Raw genomic sequence first — 17,801 nt, forward strand, 5'->3', positions numbered from 1 at the left:
TTATACTTACCATTTTATTGTTACTTGGTCATTGAAAGAGCTAAGTGTAGAGGAGCCTTCTCTTCAAATGGAAATATATTCTTAACAGTATAAATACTAAATGAAATATCAATGAACATTTTAGTTTAAAATGACATTAATCTTAATTAAGTTCATGAAAAATATCACTCTTCTTATTATCCAACAAATTAAGACTTAATAATTCGTCCATTGATTGTAGTTAAACACCAAACACTTACTCTTGGGTTGAAATGTATTAAAAAACCCTTTCCTTAAAGTGCACAGTAAATTGTGCTCCCCTATTTCCGAAACGTGTTGGACATTTTGAAAATAACAAACTTTGTTTCAAAAGCTTCTTCTATTTTTTTAATTAAACTGTGCCTTATTTCAGCAACTTCAAATTGAGACTCAAAATGTCGAGTATGTTTTTAGTTTGCTCTGGTACAACTTTTAACCGAAAGCAAGTTAGCTTAGACAACGAACTCTAGCTGTTTTCTTGACTATTTAGTAACTTTATTGTCTCTAAAAATAAAATAAAACAAATAAGTCCGCTTAGATTATTGAATTAATTGTGTATATTTGTATGCTTCTTTAAAAGTTGCTTTTCTTCAAAATGCACTCTTGCCAAATTTAAAGCGGTAAATGAAAATCTAATGGAGTATTCGTACAAGAATTTTTCGATCGAAAGTTTAAGTGATTTTGAATTCAAGGCATTTTTAGTAGTATTTGGTTGGTAAACATTACTAGACTTTCTGCCTACTCAGGTCATTTGACCTTATTTATCTACGCTCTTACTTTCACTGCGGTAAAATCTACAATCTATATACTAGAGATCTTATCCTATCCTTGTTTTCTACGCCTCTTCCTCGTTCATAATCGGAAACTTGGAAATTATAGAGCAAATGAAGCATCTCCCACTCATATCTTTGTTGATCTTTTTACTTTCTCTCGCTGATCGTAAACCAGGCTAGGCTGGGCCCAATAGTGGCGTCTGAGGCTATTTTAATAACGGCACCTTATTTGATCTTACATCTAGAAAGTGGAAATATTGCAATCGTGCTAATTTTTTTTTTTTTGTGAAAAAAATGAATTATTCTCATTAAAGTAATTTTTCCCATAATCTCTGGTCTCTAAAGAACCGGATGATTCGTAGAGGTTGTGTTTAAGGAATGATTCTTCGTATGAAAGAAATTCTCATAACTTCAATTTACACTTAAAATCTATTTTCTTTAAAACTTTTAACGCAATATGTAGGAGGTTTGTACTATTCATGTGGCCTATTGCTAGTTTGTTTTGGAAGGATTAAATTTTGTCTGTTAATCTAGTTTTTAAAAAAGAATGCAGTTGTGATCATAAAATGCATTCAGTTAAGCTTTACTCTGAAAGAGTTTTAAATGATATTATCTTTTTAAGATACATGATGTAGCTTTCTAAATTCATCCGCAGATATCTTCCATTTAAATAAGTTTATTACTACAACAAAATTTAAATTCATAGGCTTACCATTTTTTTTTTCTTCAGGTGTGTTCCTGCGTAAAAGGAAAACTGGATTGTAAGCCGAGATGCACAGGTGCGCTCGTCAGGCCAATGATGACACCTGTTGATCCGCATTGCATTTATAGACCGACAGAAGATAAGTGCTGTTCCACTTTGGTCTGCTCCAATACGGATAACGATGGTAAGAATTGATAATATTTAACTGGCGTTGTTTTTTTTATTATTATTATTATTTGTGTCGTTGAGCTCAAGAACTATGACTGTATTTCCTTAGCCAGAGATTTGGTAAAAAAGTGTCTTCAGCATTGAGTTACTGAATGAAATTGAAGCGTTAATATGTTAAGGAAGTATCAGGTGATGCAAATGAAATAGTTTTCACATTTAATACGAAACAGGTGCAATATAATTGCATAATACATTGACAAATAAATTACTTTGGAGTCTCCATTTAGCCAAGAAGACAAATTAGGCACCGGAAGTGTTACCCCTCAAATCTACAGCTCAAATCAGCTAATTCTTGCATGAATTCGAGTAATCTATGTTAGCTAACGAAGTTGTTACTAACAAAAACAAAATTTCTTTGCTTAGAAGGTTGAGTGGAGGTTATTCATATATTAAAAGCCTAATCCATGGAGTTAATAATGAAAACTGAAGTTAGAAATCGCTGGCCTTTGGGCAAAACAGAGAAATACAATGGTTTGAACCAATAAGTTGTTGCTGGTTGGTGAACGCTGAAACGGAAATCTGATGGTGCATTTATCTGGCTGCGCCTGAAAGACACACGAGCTATCCACATGGCTTCTCAATTGACTATGCAATTCGGGGGAGTACATAAATATATATATTTTTTTAAATCGAAAACATCGCTGTCATATAATACAGTCACGTTCAGATAATATATTACATTACTATATTTCTATTTAAATTGTTTATTAATGATATTGCCTCATCATTCTCACCAAATGTTCCGCTATTTTTACTGATGATGCTGCCATCATTTCTTGCTCCTTAAGTCCTTTATATCTTTAATATCCTTCTTCAAAATTTACTTCACAATTTTGAAATTTGGTGTTGAAATTAATAGAATATTATAAATGAAACTAAAGGCAAAGTGTTAATCGTTTTTTAGTGGTAATGAGCACTACGGCCAGAGGAGCTGTTTAAATGACATAACTTTGGACAGAGAGAATTAACCAGTTTGAAGTGTACACACGTTAAACCAAATCCCTATTACGTGTTGCGTTCGACGTGTATACTCGTTATGCGAAATATAAAATTGCCATTAACTATAAAAACTCGAAATTTTAATAAAATACAATAAGAATACTATTTGGTGGGATGTTTCCTTTATCTTACCAATAGAACTGCCAAGTATTTTATACGGAGGGAGGTGGTGGGAGTCAGCCAAATGATAAGTGGTTGGTACATGTTTGGTCTCCTCATTAGAGATTGGGGAATTAGGCACACAAATAGAAGCTCTCAAACCCTTGTGCAATGCCCGTTTTTACCTTAGATAGAGGTTCAGACCTCAGTACGAGCATGATTTCATTTTGCACAGAATTCAAAAGCTCTTTTCCTTCCTTGTATAAGCTCTTGCGTCCCTAGTTAACTATAGCAATGCATATGTGAAGCGGTGCAAGATTTTTTGAATGAGCACAGAATACTCTCTAATCTCAAGCCCCAGAAATTGCAGAAAAAGTTACTTGCAGTGACTATAACGACTATTGTAAACTTTTGGTTGTTTTGCCGTGCATACACGTCATTGTCTGATTTTAATTCCGCACACTGTGGGTTTTTTTTTAAAAAAAACTAAATTCCACCCCTAACTGGTTAAAGATCTTCGACCATTTTTTCACTAAATCATGAACTTTTTACAATCACATGAAATCAGTAGTTAGAAAAGCCAATCAAATATTAGAATTCATAAATATAAATGCTTAAATTTTTACATAAATCTAGATTGTAAAAATAGTAAATAAATAAACCTTGTTTAGCCGCATCAGAAGGTCGAGAATGTGTATTTAAGAATGCAACATACAACAGTGGACAAACGTTTTATGATGAATGTACAAGTACTTGTAGTTGCAATGATGGAGAAGTTTCTTGTAAACCAAGGTAAAATTTACTTTTATTTCTATTTTCTCAAAAGCAGTGCCTTAATTATTTAATTATCTAAAAAATTATGTTATCTAGATGCACTGCTTACAATAGAACAGCCAATTTTGACCGCTGTCTGACTCTACCCGATCCTAAAGATCCTTGTTGCACGATACTCTATTGCGATGTGAACGCTAGTGATGATTTAGGTTTGTCTAATTATATTTAACTATGCATATGTTATTGCTTATGAGATTAGGTACCAACCAGTGTTGGCATCCTACCGGTTGCATTAAAAAACAAAAAATTTGGGTTTTAGATTTTAAAAGTAAAGTTTAAAACTACAGAAAACTCAAGAGAAGTAGTTCCTCTATAAATATCACCCAATTTCTTTATTTAGTAGTCATTAAAGCTTATAACTTGAAGGCGGCGAAGAAGATCGAATGGAGATAAAGCTGGTGTCTGCAGTGCCGGCCAACAGTACTTCTCTGAGTCTCAATCTGGACAGCAAGAATCAAATAGATCAGTTGGACGCAGAAATTAGCAAAGATCAAACAAATTGGACTAAAGTCAAATCTAAGGTAAGACAAGAATGAAATACAAGAGTGTAAAACAAAAGACTGTGCGGGTGAGTTGCAAATAAGGGGTGCTTGCGAGCAGTTTGCGCTACGAAGGGTTAATTTAACTTTAATTAATCTATTTTACAAGTTAGATATGTATTAACTTAGGGGCGGGTTTTGGTCTACTGGAGAAGAGCGTGGCTTAGTAAGCAGGAGATCACCAGTTCGAATCCCGCGTATGGCAACTTTTTACAAGTATTTGTTAGAAAAAATTGCTTATAGTAAATTATGAGCTTCCGCCTCTATCCACGACACTTTGGTAGTTTAGTTGGACGTTAAGCCCTGTCTGCAAAAAATAGGCGGCTACCTTTACATTTTACTTTAAGTATTAACTTACTTTCTGTATTGCTGTTATCAGACAAATGACTTCTTTTTTTTTTGCAATTGCAGGGGCAGACAGTGACTGGTTTGGAACCTGGAAGTACGTACTATCTGAGAGTGCTAAACGATGGTGTGCCTTCAAATGTTGTATCGGCTACTTTGCCTAAAATCAGTAGCGATCCTTCGGTTTGCCTTTACAAAGAAAAGAGTTACAAAATTGGTAGGTCTAATTTAATTATTATCTCTATTTTCTCCGCTCATCTTGATCCCATAGCCTTCAATCAATTCGAACAACTATCTTGTATAAACAACCTGATACATTATTTAGTTATCGTTTCTTTTTATCATTATAGTTATCCCTTTTTATTTCTTCATAGTTTTATTTATTATTCTCTTGTATTTACTTTATTTTCTTCTTTGTATTTATAGGAGAAGAATTTCATGACGACTGCAAAGCCTACTGTCAGTGCTTAACGTCTGGTGTCGAATGTTCTTTATTAAACTGTCCATCCGATTTTGGATTAGACGTATTAGATCCACAGTGTGTCAGCTGGGGAGCACCTACGGATTTCGTTCCAACTCCACCTAATTGTTGTCCAGAATCTTTAATCTGTAAGAATAATGGATCGTGCACTTATGCAGGTGAACGGTACGTTTCAACTGAATTGTTTTATTCATTTATTTTCTGATTTTTTTGAAAATAAACTTATTTTATTTATTGATTATTTCCATGATAACTTTTTTTTCACTTTTTTGAGTAGATTTTTATTGCCGAATTAATATTTTCTCGTGCAGGTGACTAAAGCGTGAACCGTTAAGGTAAACAATTATTAGTTCTATTCCGTGGGCCTAGAATTGTTAAAAGACCGAGTTATAAACTTATCTAATGTTTAATCATGTTGGAAACAGCTATATTCTGTAAGAGTATTCATTAGATCGTGGTTCATGTAAACGTAAACATGTAAAGATCATTATACACGAATAAACGGAAGTATTTACGAAAGTAATAGTAATTTCAGGGCTTAAGTAATTATTTTAATATTTTCTTTAAGTAATTGCTATCATTGCTTATCATTTCTCTGGCAAATTGTCTCTGTATTAGGTAAAAATTTCAATTATTCAAGAATGTTTTTATATTAATCTTAACTTAACCATATCCTTGAATTATTGTGGGCTATAAAACATGAGAATATGTAAAAGACTGTGAAAGCTTACTCCAGTAGTTTGCCATATCTTAGGATATTATTTTTAAGCGAGAACGGAAATATATTGTCCATTTTCTTTTGCGGAATAGAATGTATTGCGCGTTAGACTAAATATTTTTTTTTTTGTATTTCAGTTTCGAAAATTGGGCAGAAATTCCAGACAAACTAACAGGTTGTGAAGAGACTTGTTTCTGTGCAAATGGAAATGTAACTTGCCGTCCCCGATGTCCACCTGTACCACCAAATCCTCCGTATACGCTAAACTGTCTACCTACAATGGCTATTCTAGAGCACATTTCTGGGGATAATTGTTGTTTACATTGGATTTGTCCAGCTGCAAATGGTAAGAAGGAGTTTATTGATGCATCCATATAGTGTATATTTTTCTCTTCTATTTCCAAAGATGCAATTCATTAGTTTATGTGACAGTCTATAGTTATAATGAAGTGCCATTTTAGACTAGAATAACCCATTTATTTAGATTTTGGGCTTTGGTTAATCAGCCTATATCCATAATTTTAAATCCATTATTCTTTGGATAAAATAGTTTGGAGAAAACTGCTAGATAAAGAAGGCATTACCATTTTTCTCAACGTTCTCAGAATCTCGCCTTCTGACACATACTAAACCCCCAAAATCGACAGTCGAGAACTGCACCTCTTCTTCTCAGTAAACCTACTTGGGCCACCAGTAGCGCGTACGACGTATGTGCGTGATTCTTTCGGACTATAGTATGGTCAGAAAAAAAGATGGTTATCTGTATAGCCGCGTGGCTCTGATAGTAGTCCAAACACTTATAAATTATTTTGCGAATCCGCTAAAACTTCTAAGTGTTCTTAGTAAAACTATACGATCAGTTCTTTAACATGTAATCTGAAGGTTACGGCAGTCAGGCGATGAAGATCTTTTAGAATGGCGACTAATTCTTGTGCCCAATCAGTCTTACACCAGTTCCAATTGATTCTTAAGGAACTGATGAGCTGAAATCCTAATAGTATTCTGCCCCTCAGAATTGTTTATAATCAATATTGATGTCCACAATGTAGGGTTGATGAGATAGGTTCAACATTTAAATTCCTTAGTTGTCAGCATCTCTTCATTTTTGTTTTCGACTATTGTGATGAGGGCATACAATTTATATTAATCCGGGTTTAAATTAATAGTTTTGTTTAGTAAGTGTCGCAATATCTAGGTAATCTGTAGATTGTAAAGTTTATACACATTAACGGTAATAAAAAGCAAGGTTATTTCGTGTAAGGAGACTTCAAAAGATTCTGAAGAAACTTATTTGAGTCTTTGTATAGAAACAAAAATCTTGAAAATAAAACTTATTCTTTCAGGTACATTATCACAAGGGACTACGAACTCGACTACAGAGACTGAAAATCGGACAAGTACCGCAGCTGTTAGCCCAAAAACGAACACTATTCCCGACCAATACCTTGGTCCTTATGCACCTGATGTTATATCCAAGCACCTAAATCTGACAAATCCAAAACGACTTAAAGATACTGTATTAAGACCTAATGCTACAAACGTAACACAAGAGGTTATTAAAAAAAAAAAAACTGATCGTGAAAAAGACAAAGATTTGAGAAATACAACGGACAAAAAACAGACAGTACCGCCTTTAGTTAATAAAGGAGACATACATGATACAAATACAGCTGTCGTAGTTTCGAAAGATGAGATGAATAAACTCATTGACTTGGATCAGTATATTCAATATCACAAGTTTATGTTGGATAAACCATCTCCGCTTTATGCTCAGCATAATCAGATTCTAAATGTGGGCAACAAAATTCCAATGAATCCTGAACAGAGGCCGGTAACCCCGAATATTACCTATGAGATACACGAGTTCCCTGTAAGCTCCTATATACCCCAGCCACAACCGTCGCCATCATTACTGCCAACTAATCTACCACATCCGCCATATACAACACATCACCATCCAAATTTCAATCCTAATCAACTCATTTTCCAACAATCACAACATCCACAATTCCCTGAAGAGCTGCACATCGTAAGAGATAATCAACACAGTCCTCTTGGGTTGGAAGACATTATAGAACAGATACATCGATCCCAAGCTTCGGGATCCCCTTCTACCACTGACTCACGGACCCAATACACACACGTTATCCACCTGCAAGCGCATCCCGGTCTTCCTTTACAAGGTTTGTTGGAAAAGAAAAAAAAGATAATTTATGTTGCGGTAAATTAAATGCAGTAAGATCCAGTTTAACGTGTGGGAATAAGTTCTGGAAAAAAATAAATAAACGCTTTATGAAACAGCGTTAAACAAGGTCATCTTTACATATATGTAAATAATAATCGATAGTAAATAAGATCGATGAATATGGAAATTGAATAAAAATATAAATAGCTTTTTTCCTCTCACTGTAATTACACGTTTCACTAACAAGGTGAAATACCTTGTATGATTGCTAATCGACTTGTATAAAACATACAGTAGTAAATAATGGATGTTGATGACGAGAATTAACAACTTACTTATAGTGTCTTGCGAGACTTGGATTTCAAGATGATAGCATAAAATTATTCTCTTTATTTTAACCAATTGCTGACTATGGTGAAGTTGTAAAAATGCAGTGACAACTTCACAAATCTGCATTTTATTTTACAGGAATCTGCTTTGTACTTTTCACTTTACGTACTTCTTCATCCCTCATTTAAAACTAAAATCAGATGTTATTTTTATTACTCCCTAGAATGGAATGTCTTGGTTAAATCCATAAATATAAAAAGCGAACTGGCATTACTGCAACAGACTTTCGAACATTTGTTGCTCTCTCTGTTATCAAACCTTACTGGCATGATAATATTAAGGCAACAATTTCGGCATAAATTTATATGAATGGAACGATTGTACCGCTCCAAAATGAATAAATGAAAAATACTCTAAAATTGGTGGGAAAATCGCGTTAAAACGAAACTGCGTGAAACGAAGCAGCGTTAAGCGGGGTCTTACTGTACAACATTTTCCCTATTTAATATTTCCTGTCTATTTTAACCCATAAAATCAAAATATGCGTTAGTTACTTTCTTTAACTGAGATCCCAGTTTGCTACCTAAATTAAAAAGATATATACGAGTTTATATATTTGAGGAAATAAAACGAATTTATATTAATTTTTTTACAACAAAAATTGGTCTTGGTTACAATTTACAATAACTTTTAATTCAATGCAAAAATTGTTCAATAAATTTACAAAGAATGTAAATCTGGGTTTAAAATAAGATTTACCACCAAAAAAACCTCTTAAACGATGTGCGTGCGTAGAGAATGGATACAAATTTTTAAAAAAATATGTGTATTTTAATTATTTTATATTATCACCAAAAAGAAATGACAATTCTTCTTCTACGTGATCTTGAAAACTACATAAATTTGAACTGTTTTGAGTTTTTTTGAACCTGATACATGTAGCTTTTTAAATATTAATTTCTAAATACGGGTAACTCTGAACAAAAAATAAAATGCGCATTTATTTGTTTGTAAAAAAGAGATATATGCGTAATATTGTTTAAAAACAATCACACAAGGGGCACATAATTATAAACGCTACCATTTACCTAAATCTCTTGCTTTGTTTTTGCACAATTACACATTACAAGTATTAACATAGAATTGTTTTTGAAGTTAAATTAGTTAAAATAAACCAAGAAGGCTTACAATCCTGTCTTATTTCTAATAACGTTTCGCTAAACATCGACAGCATTTAGAAAACATAAAATTGTTAAATTCTATCACCCAATTAAAAGATTATTCAAATGTAAAAAAGGAAGTGTTATAAACAAATCTTAGTAAAACTATCGTTTGATAATTTTAAAATTTGTAACCAAAAACCCCAAGATACGTTTAAAAAATCTAGACTTTAAAAAATACTTGAAAAGTCCCATAAAGTGAAACTTTAAGAGCTGCTGTTGTTTTGTAATTTAATTTGAGCTAAATATGAAGCTTAACTTTACAGACATAGATATACAGACAGAATATTGAGAATCGAAGGAAGACTTAATTTCTTTGTCTCACAAGTCTTAGGGCTCCGGCTAAAGTTCAAAATTAAAAAAAACAAACTAAAAATTGTGTTACTTAAAAACATTCTTTACATTTATTAGCATACCAATAAAGCTTTGATTACAGGTCCTTCATCAAATCATCCAATTACAGGATATCCTAACTATGCTGACCACGATGGAAGTAAGTTCTATAAACAAGATTATTATTAGTTTTATTTTTATGGCCAAAAATACTGGCCACCCTTTCTAGAAGAACATTGTTAATATGTGTACTAAACACGTGAGCGAAAATTTCCATTAACTGTACAAATCGGTTCAAGTAATGAATTAAACTGTTTTAAATGAAATAATCCACCAATTCTTACAGAAGACTTTTTTTTGGTGTGTCCATTATTCGTTAGAAGGCGAAATACACCCACTACGAAGTATACAAACTAAGTCAGATTAAAACAGCTGTTTTGGCTTTCACAACCGCACAGTGGAGTGGATTTTTTTACATGAAGTTACACAGATCCTTTGTTAGCCAAAACTTAAATTTATAAAAACAAAAAAGTAGTAACAGAACTTTGTTATTTACAGTTGTGGAAAGTTATTAGATGGCTTCTTTTTTCCGAACTTCGGAAAAAAGAAGTATTTTAAATTTATAACCGCTTCTCAATACTCAAAAAAGAGAAATAACGTTCGATAACAGAACCATCTGTATTTAGAAATTTTATTGTGGCAGAATTTCCATTTTTATTTTGTAAATAACGATTCCGTTCAAAATTTATTACCAGGTGGAATCACAGTACACACATTGGAAGCTATAGACGAGAATACTGTCAGACTAATATTTTCCGTACCATCTGTACTGGTGGGTCTGCATGGTAGAGTTGAACTTAGATATACTTCAGATAACAAGTAAGTTCTATGATATGTTTGATTTTTTTGTAGTAGGGTTTTAATAATTACTAATATTAATTGAAGTTTAACGTGAGGAGATGAGCAAAATTAGATGGCAGTTCATTTGATAGCTACTGAAGTGTTATGTGCTTATAAACTTCGTTGAATCTCCACCTTTCTACTCCTTAAACCCTAAGTCATTTACCTTTTTCATAAAATGTTGTTCTTTTTTATTTACAGATTAGTTTTTTAATTTTTTTAATTTATTATTATTTTTATTTGTTAAAGAATATTCTTATACAAATTTTGAGTCTGGCTCAGTTAATATACAATACAACAAAATAAAGTAGAAATAAATAGTAATAATGCTTACGATTCGAAAAAACCATTAACTACAAGATTAAATAATTCAAAAACTATTGTAAAAAGGGGCGATAACATAGTCCTTTAAAGAAAATAGATAAACAAATTAAACATTATATAACTTTCCATACAAATAAAATAAAATAAGCAACCCCTAAGTAAATATAAAATCAAACAAAATCGTTCCTTCTTAACATCTCCACTAAATAACAATAAACATCATTTAATTTTGTTAGATTGTTATAATCCAGGATACTCTCCACATTTTGTAAATTATCATCATGAACTATATATCTTTGTATGTAACGCTGGCGGTAGTCACAACAACCAGAACAGATTAGAATAAGATGCTTCAAAACATTGCCTATAACCTTATTACACAATTTACAAATTTCTTCTGCTTTGATTTTTAATTTAGTAGATCTAAGTAAAAATGTAAAATTTCTCTTCTGAGAAAGTACTGAACAGTAAATCTTATAAAAATTATGTTGTTTTATTAAAATTAATATAAATAATTTTTGTTTAGAAATAGTGACCCATCAACTTGGGAACAACAAGTACTAGCTCCTCCGAAGGATTTAATAGCAACCAAAGAGTTAGAATTCGAATTGGGAAATCTTCAGCCAGCTACTGAATACAAGATCAGGATAACTATTGTAATGAGAGATCTAGATAATTCTCCGGCTAGCCAGATATTGTTCGTCAAAACACCACCTGCAGGTAGGAAAGAATAATTTATAGAAGCTGAATTATAATAGAAATTAGTTAAATGTTTTCTAGAAAGAATTAAATCGAAAGCACTAAGCTTTTTAAGATTATTGAAACCATCAAATAATAATCTCATTCTTTATAGAATCTTATTTATTGCATTAGGTTCGAGGCTATAGCTATCCGTTTTTAGCTAAATAGTCCATGCTTTCATCTCTGGAATAGCATAATACATCAATAAATATCTGTACCCCTTGATTTTATTTCAGTGTCAACTACCGTACCACCTGTGATCCCGGTCGAGCCTGAGTTACGTGTTTCTAGTGTGAATTCTACTTGGGCAACAATAGAATGGAGAAAGTTTAATGAGAACGAACTACAATTTATCGACGGAGTACAACTTAGATACAAGGAGGTGAATGGTAAGGTATGTAATCGCATATTAGCTATTGTGATGCCGTTGTTCTATAAAATATGCGTAATTTACCATAGTCAATCTTGGAGAAGTGCTCTAGGCTCTTCAGTTGCAGCAAATAATAGTCTAACATCTTTTATTTGTTCAGTTTTAAGATCTTTTGCTTGACAGTGGCAATCATGACTTATAAAAGATGATTTATTATTTATAAGGAATCAAAATCTTCCATAGTTTTATAGTTATAAACAAAGATTTGGATGTATAGGTATTATTTCAGTACGAAATAGGGTCGGTGATATTCACAAAATTAGTGTAATCTACAGTAATTGGTCTGTGCTTCATGTTTGAGCATACCTAGTTTTTAAAAATAATTTAATATGAAATAAATGAGATTAAAATAAATAAGTATGGTGTGTTTGCAGTCGCAAAGTCTTCCGACCGATCCTGATTTCAGATATTCTTCACTGATAATTATTAAGAACATATTTTTCTTTCCTTTTAAGGTCTACCAAGCAACACCGTTAATTCACCGAGCAGTAACTTCTTACACAATTGAAGAACTTAAACCAGACTCTCAGTATGAAGTGGGTATATTTTTCATACCATTTCCAGGTCAGACAACAGAATTGCAATCACAAACTACTGTAAAACTGTCAACTCCTGTAGAAAATGGTAAGAACAATTTTAGTATTATAATCAAATTTGTGGAATTAGTTTGCTTTAAAGATCGTATGAGTTGGCCAAGGTATTTCTCTCGAAATGTATTCAAAAATCTCTTTTTTGAGTTTGATTCTTATTCTAAATTATTTATCGAGAGCGAACGATTCAATTTCTTGAATTACAATTATTTCTTGAAAGTAGTTTGTGGTTATAGTTTGTTATAGTTAGCAGTAGTTTGTATATTTTATATTTTGGATATAAGGAATGTAATTCATCATATCCAAATCATCATAGGATGTCGAATGATGTCCATAAAAAAAGGGATCAAAAATCTATTGGAAAACTACATAGGCAAATAAAATTAGTTATAAAAGCCCAGATATTATAGTATATATTTTTAATCTGTTGTATTTCAGATCCTTATAAATTTGATCTGAACCTGGATGTACATCACATTAAAAGTAATTCTGTGGAGACAACCTGGTCAGGCGTGCCATATCCTGTAGATAAATATATTAATATCATTCGTATAATTTACCAAGACGAAGGCGGCCGAGGTGATATGAGCACTTTTAAAGTGGCTAAAAGGGATTCACCCCCGGAATCTGTAATTGAAGGGCTGAAAGCTGATACTAGGTAGTACAGAATTAATTAGATATTAATATTTTTTAAATTTTTGGAAAATCTAAGAAATGCACTTGGTTAGACGTGGACTTCAGGTGGATTAGAAGGCCAGTCTAGCGCGCTAACTAAAGGATTTGTAAAGGATTAGAATCCCTTCTTTTTGTTAGTTATATTCACAATATCAAATTTCTTATTTACTGAAAATGTTCACAGGTATCGCTTGTGGTTGGAAGCATATTTAACTAATGGCCGAATTAAGAAGAGTAATGTCAAAGACTTTACAACAAAATCTGGCCCATCTTCAGGCTCAGTCCTACACCAAGGTAAATTAATATTAATTCATTGTACTTTTTTTCTCTTAAAAAATCCGTTACCCCTGATAAGAAGTATCGAAATAGTGTCCTCTGGAATTACACGACTTGAGATCTTTGAATACAAAAAAAAAAAAATTGTTTTTACTGAATATTTAAATGAAGAATACTCGTATGAATATCAAAGTTGGTATTTTCTTTATGACCGCCATCACAAGTGATGAGATAAAGTGTTTCGGTCAAAATGGATGGAATGGTCAAGAATAGACGTGGCTGGAGGCCCTGGGAAAGCCACCTACAAAAAGCGTATGCAAACAGTGGCTTCCCCATTATTCACAGAACTCAATGAGCTTCCTGAGGGATTTATTATTATTATTATTCTAATTAAATTGTTTTAGGCAAATTGGAAGGATCAGGAACTGGAGAAACGGCCAACTATTATGGAGCCTTAGTTGGTGTCTCAGTAGTGGCTGGCCTAGCCAGTTTAGCCGCTTTGGGTCTTGTAGTGGCTTTAGCAAGGAATCAAAGCCATCATAAAGCTCCGATATCCGGCCAGAATCAACGAAATAAAGCACCACACACAGCTGCCTATGATAATCCATCATATAAAGTTGACCTTCATCATGAAACCATTGGTCAGTAAATTATTACATTGTAGCCATTGTCTTTTTGTTGTTTTTTTTTTGCATAGATTTTTGTTATAAATTGACGTAAATTTTTTAAAAATGGTTTGTTGGTTAACAATAGACAATTTTAACACAATAATTATCAAATTCAGTTATTAAAAAGCAAAATAGCGCACTTCACAATATTATAAACAATTTTAATGGCGCAGATTTGTGAAGCAGTGTTTGAAGAAAATTTGACCAAAATCGCATGCTCCTCAGTAGGATGTTGCCACTAGTCCATTGTTAACTATTAGTATTAGTTGTTATTTAAAGTTATATTGATTGTACATTTGTAACTAATGGTGTTATAACATTTATTGTAAAATGAGATTATAATGTACATGTCAGAAAAAAGTACAAGAGGTGGTTAAAAAGCTAATCTTAACAAAAGTTTTAAGCGGCAATGCTGTATCTAACTTAACCCTTCAGTATCCACAAATATTCTGTTACATTTATACATTTATAATTGTTGAATTTTGTTTTTTAAGATGGTATTTTAAAGTGTTCTTTAAAAAAGAAAACTTTCTTACTTTCTGGACGGAAAAAATAAATGATTGAAATGTAAAAAACTTATAATAAAACAAAAAATAATTTTTGTATCCATAAAAAGTATTTGCAATGTTAATTTTAACTTTTAAAAATGGATAAAAAAGTATTTACAATGTAGTAAACTTTTATTTAGCGATTGCAGAGTTTGTAAATGTATTTTTCTTAGTGTCGGAACCCTTCCTTTAGAACTCGTACCGAAAATATACTTTGCAACTTCGTTTTTGCGAATTAACTGTTTTCTGAATCTGTTGGTAATATATTTTCACTGTTTTTTGGTGCGTTTCACTATAAATATTGTGAAGAACTATTTCATTTGAGTAGAATTGTTCTGGTGAGATTTTGTCCCCTTGTTCTACCGGCCAAGGACGGCCTCCACTCTTTCCACTATTAGTAGTATGCAAGACAGCTTTTGCCTTATTATTTACTAAATATTTTAGTATTTCTACATCATGGCTTACAATAAATTTTGCCATCAGTCCATGCTCTTCCACTTTTAGACCAAATTTTGAAGGTTTTAAATTGTATATAACATTTGAAAACCCTTTTGGAAATCACCATAACAAAATCACCTTATTATTTCTTGTTTTTAAATGTACTTAGCAAAATTCTTTGCATGTCTGTACTTTGTAAGTCAGAAAGCACAGCAAGATTTGTATATTTGAAAAATGAAGAAGCCATGGCGCTTCAAAGTTTTAGAAAGTGTTAATTGAAGTTATTGGGAATGCCAGTAATATTTTTATTTAATTAAATCATATAAATAAATGCGATCGCTAGATTACTAGGATACTACAGACCCAGCATCAATGAATAGGTTAACTTCATATAATATTGCAATATTAGCTTTAAAAAAAATGAAATAAATATAACCGATAAAGTTTATTTCTGAGATTATTCCAATTAAATGTAAAAATGTTGTACCAATTTCAAAATTGATTCCCTTGTCAATGAATGAGGTCAGTTTCTATTTTTCTACATATTACCTGAACATGTATTTTTAGTTTACATTACTATTTCTATAAATATCTAATTAATGTATTGAATCTTTTTTCTTTGTGTGATATTTCTTCTTCTTTTTTTTTTTTTTTTACTTTGCAGTAGGCAGAATGTAAATAATAAATAATTATTGTTAAACATATTTCTTTGTACATAATTTCTAATTAAATTTATTTGTATGTAATTGTGTAATTAATGACTAGTCTTCCACAGAGACCTACATTCTTACATGACTACTAACACAATTTTCTGCACTTTATAAAAATATTTTATTGATTTAAAACAAAATTTGGAAACAATACTCGATACCATTCATTACAATTGAAATTATTATTTACACTTTTCATTACTACTATATTTTAATGATGTTAAGGAGGTGCCACAATAGCCGAATATTTACTGAAAACTGAGATGTATTAGGATCGATTTCCAGTCTTTGCCATGGAATTTATTAATGTGATGTTAGAAATTTAAGTAAATAATTTTTCTAAACACCATCTACTATGGACATCAATAACTGATCAGTACTTTTAGACGTAAAGCCAGCTTGAAAAAAATGGATTAATTTGACTTTATCTTAGTTACCGAAGATTACAAAGTAGTATTTTTCTAAATTACCCCTCTGAATGGTTTTGTAAAGTATTAATTATAACTTTTTCCTCCCTTTTATTGATTAATTCGCAACTGCGTAATACATAGACGCAACAAGTAAATATGACGAAAGTATAACAGCATAAATATGAAATAGAAACAAAAGTAAAAACAAAATAAAATAATAAATAAGTAAATAAGATAAAATAACAGGAAGGGCTTGAATGAGGGCCATCCAACGATGACCATCATAAGTTGGTTAAAGTAAAATACCGAATGGATTGAATACGAAGGATGGCCTTGTTTATCTTTCGACCAGGTGGCCATCGGCGCCTCAGTGCCTGCGAGGAGGATTTGACGGGAGGTTAGTGCAGGACAAGTTGCTGATTAAGGGATTATGATGTAGGTAAAGTTTGGAGTAGAATTTGATGTAGCGGGGACTTGGCAAGGTCAGAAACAAGATGGGATTCGCAGGTCCGGTGTGGATTGGTACGGTTGCTCTCGTTTCAATAATAATAATTAATAATTATCTTCTTGCACCAACCGAAAATAGCATTTAGACGCGATTCGACCATTGCCAAATTGTTTTAGAATTTTGCAAATTAATGCGAAATTTTCGTCATAATATGCCACTTTTCACATGTATTTAGTGAACCTACAAAATTGAAAGAATATCATGAGAACCAATTTCTGAAAAACTTGATCAAACAAAAAAATTCTAATCTGTAAATAGACACTTTTGGTCAATCGATTTCCTTAAAATTTGGAATTTTACTAGAATGATTATTTCACTGAAATGGCATTTTTTTAAAAAAAGGGAAGGTTGTCTCACCATTTTTTAAAAGTGTCTTAAAAATATTTTCTTCCGAAAATGTTCCAAATAAAGGTTTTGGTTTTTTTCGACCCGTTGTTGATAGATGATTTTTGGGGAATATCTAGGTGCGGTCATCAATAGAAACAACTTTTTTGCTTTATACCAACGTTTCGGTAATTTTTACTACCTTCTTCAGGGTATTATAAAAATGTTTTGCGAAGTTTAATGTAGAGCTATATCATCATAACTGTTGAACTTCACATTAAACTTTAAATATTTGAATACATAAAGGGTTATATTATATTGTGGCCTCAGTATAGACGGTAGCGGAGCGTGCATGAAGATGCTGTAGTGTCTTCTAATGCAACAATAGTTTTTTGGTCTGCAAAACTATAATTTATAGAAAGAAAATTAGTCTATAAGTCATTCTCATCGCCTA

At 32.0% G+C, this 17,801-nt stretch overlaps 1 protein-coding gene across 3 annotated transcripts in view; it reads left to right on the top strand.

The window, feature by feature from the left end:
* Positions 1-14,723, top strand: part of sas (stranded at second transmembrane protein) — a 47,589-nt gene extending 32,866 nt beyond the window's left edge. Inside the window, exons 3-18 of one of the 3 annotated variants that reach the window (XM_074143345.1) lie at positions 1,522-1,678; positions 3,492-3,612; positions 3,691-3,803; positions 4,021-4,175; positions 4,605-4,755; positions 4,965-5,184; positions 5,875-6,083; positions 9,909-9,965; positions 10,561-10,684; positions 11,556-11,749; positions 12,007-12,164; positions 12,656-12,824; positions 13,229-13,448; positions 13,650-13,759; positions 14,146-14,382; positions 14,583-14,723. In XM_074143345.1, coding sequence (XP_073999446.1) covers positions 1,522-1,678; positions 3,492-3,612; positions 3,691-3,803; positions 4,021-4,175; positions 4,605-4,755; positions 4,965-5,184; positions 5,875-6,083; positions 9,909-9,965; positions 10,561-10,684; positions 11,556-11,749; positions 12,007-12,164; positions 12,656-12,824; positions 13,229-13,448; positions 13,650-13,759; positions 14,146-14,382; positions 14,583-14,590 — 2,403 coding nt within the window. In that variant the 3' untranslated portion in view covers positions 14,591-14,723. Of the gene's footprint in view, positions 1-1,521; positions 1,679-3,491; positions 3,613-3,690; positions 3,804-4,020; positions 4,176-4,604; positions 4,756-4,964; positions 5,185-5,874; positions 6,084-7,080; positions 8,062-9,908; positions 9,966-10,560; positions 10,685-11,555; positions 11,750-12,006; positions 12,165-12,655; positions 12,825-13,228; positions 13,449-13,649; positions 13,760-14,145 lie in introns of those variants that run through there. The other 2 variants (XM_074143346.1, XM_074143347.1) reach the window with 2 other exon arrangements.
* The last annotated feature ends 3,078 nt before the right edge of the window (positions 14,724-17,801 follow it).

The sequence above is a fragment of the Rhodnius prolixus genome, unplaced genomic scaffold, assembly GCF_049639745.1.
Source record: "Rhodnius prolixus isolate KJV_2025 unplaced genomic scaffold, Rpr scaffold_12, whole genome shotgun sequence".
Classification (NCBI taxonomy): Eukaryota; Metazoa; Arthropoda; class Insecta; order Hemiptera; family Reduviidae; genus Rhodnius; species Rhodnius prolixus.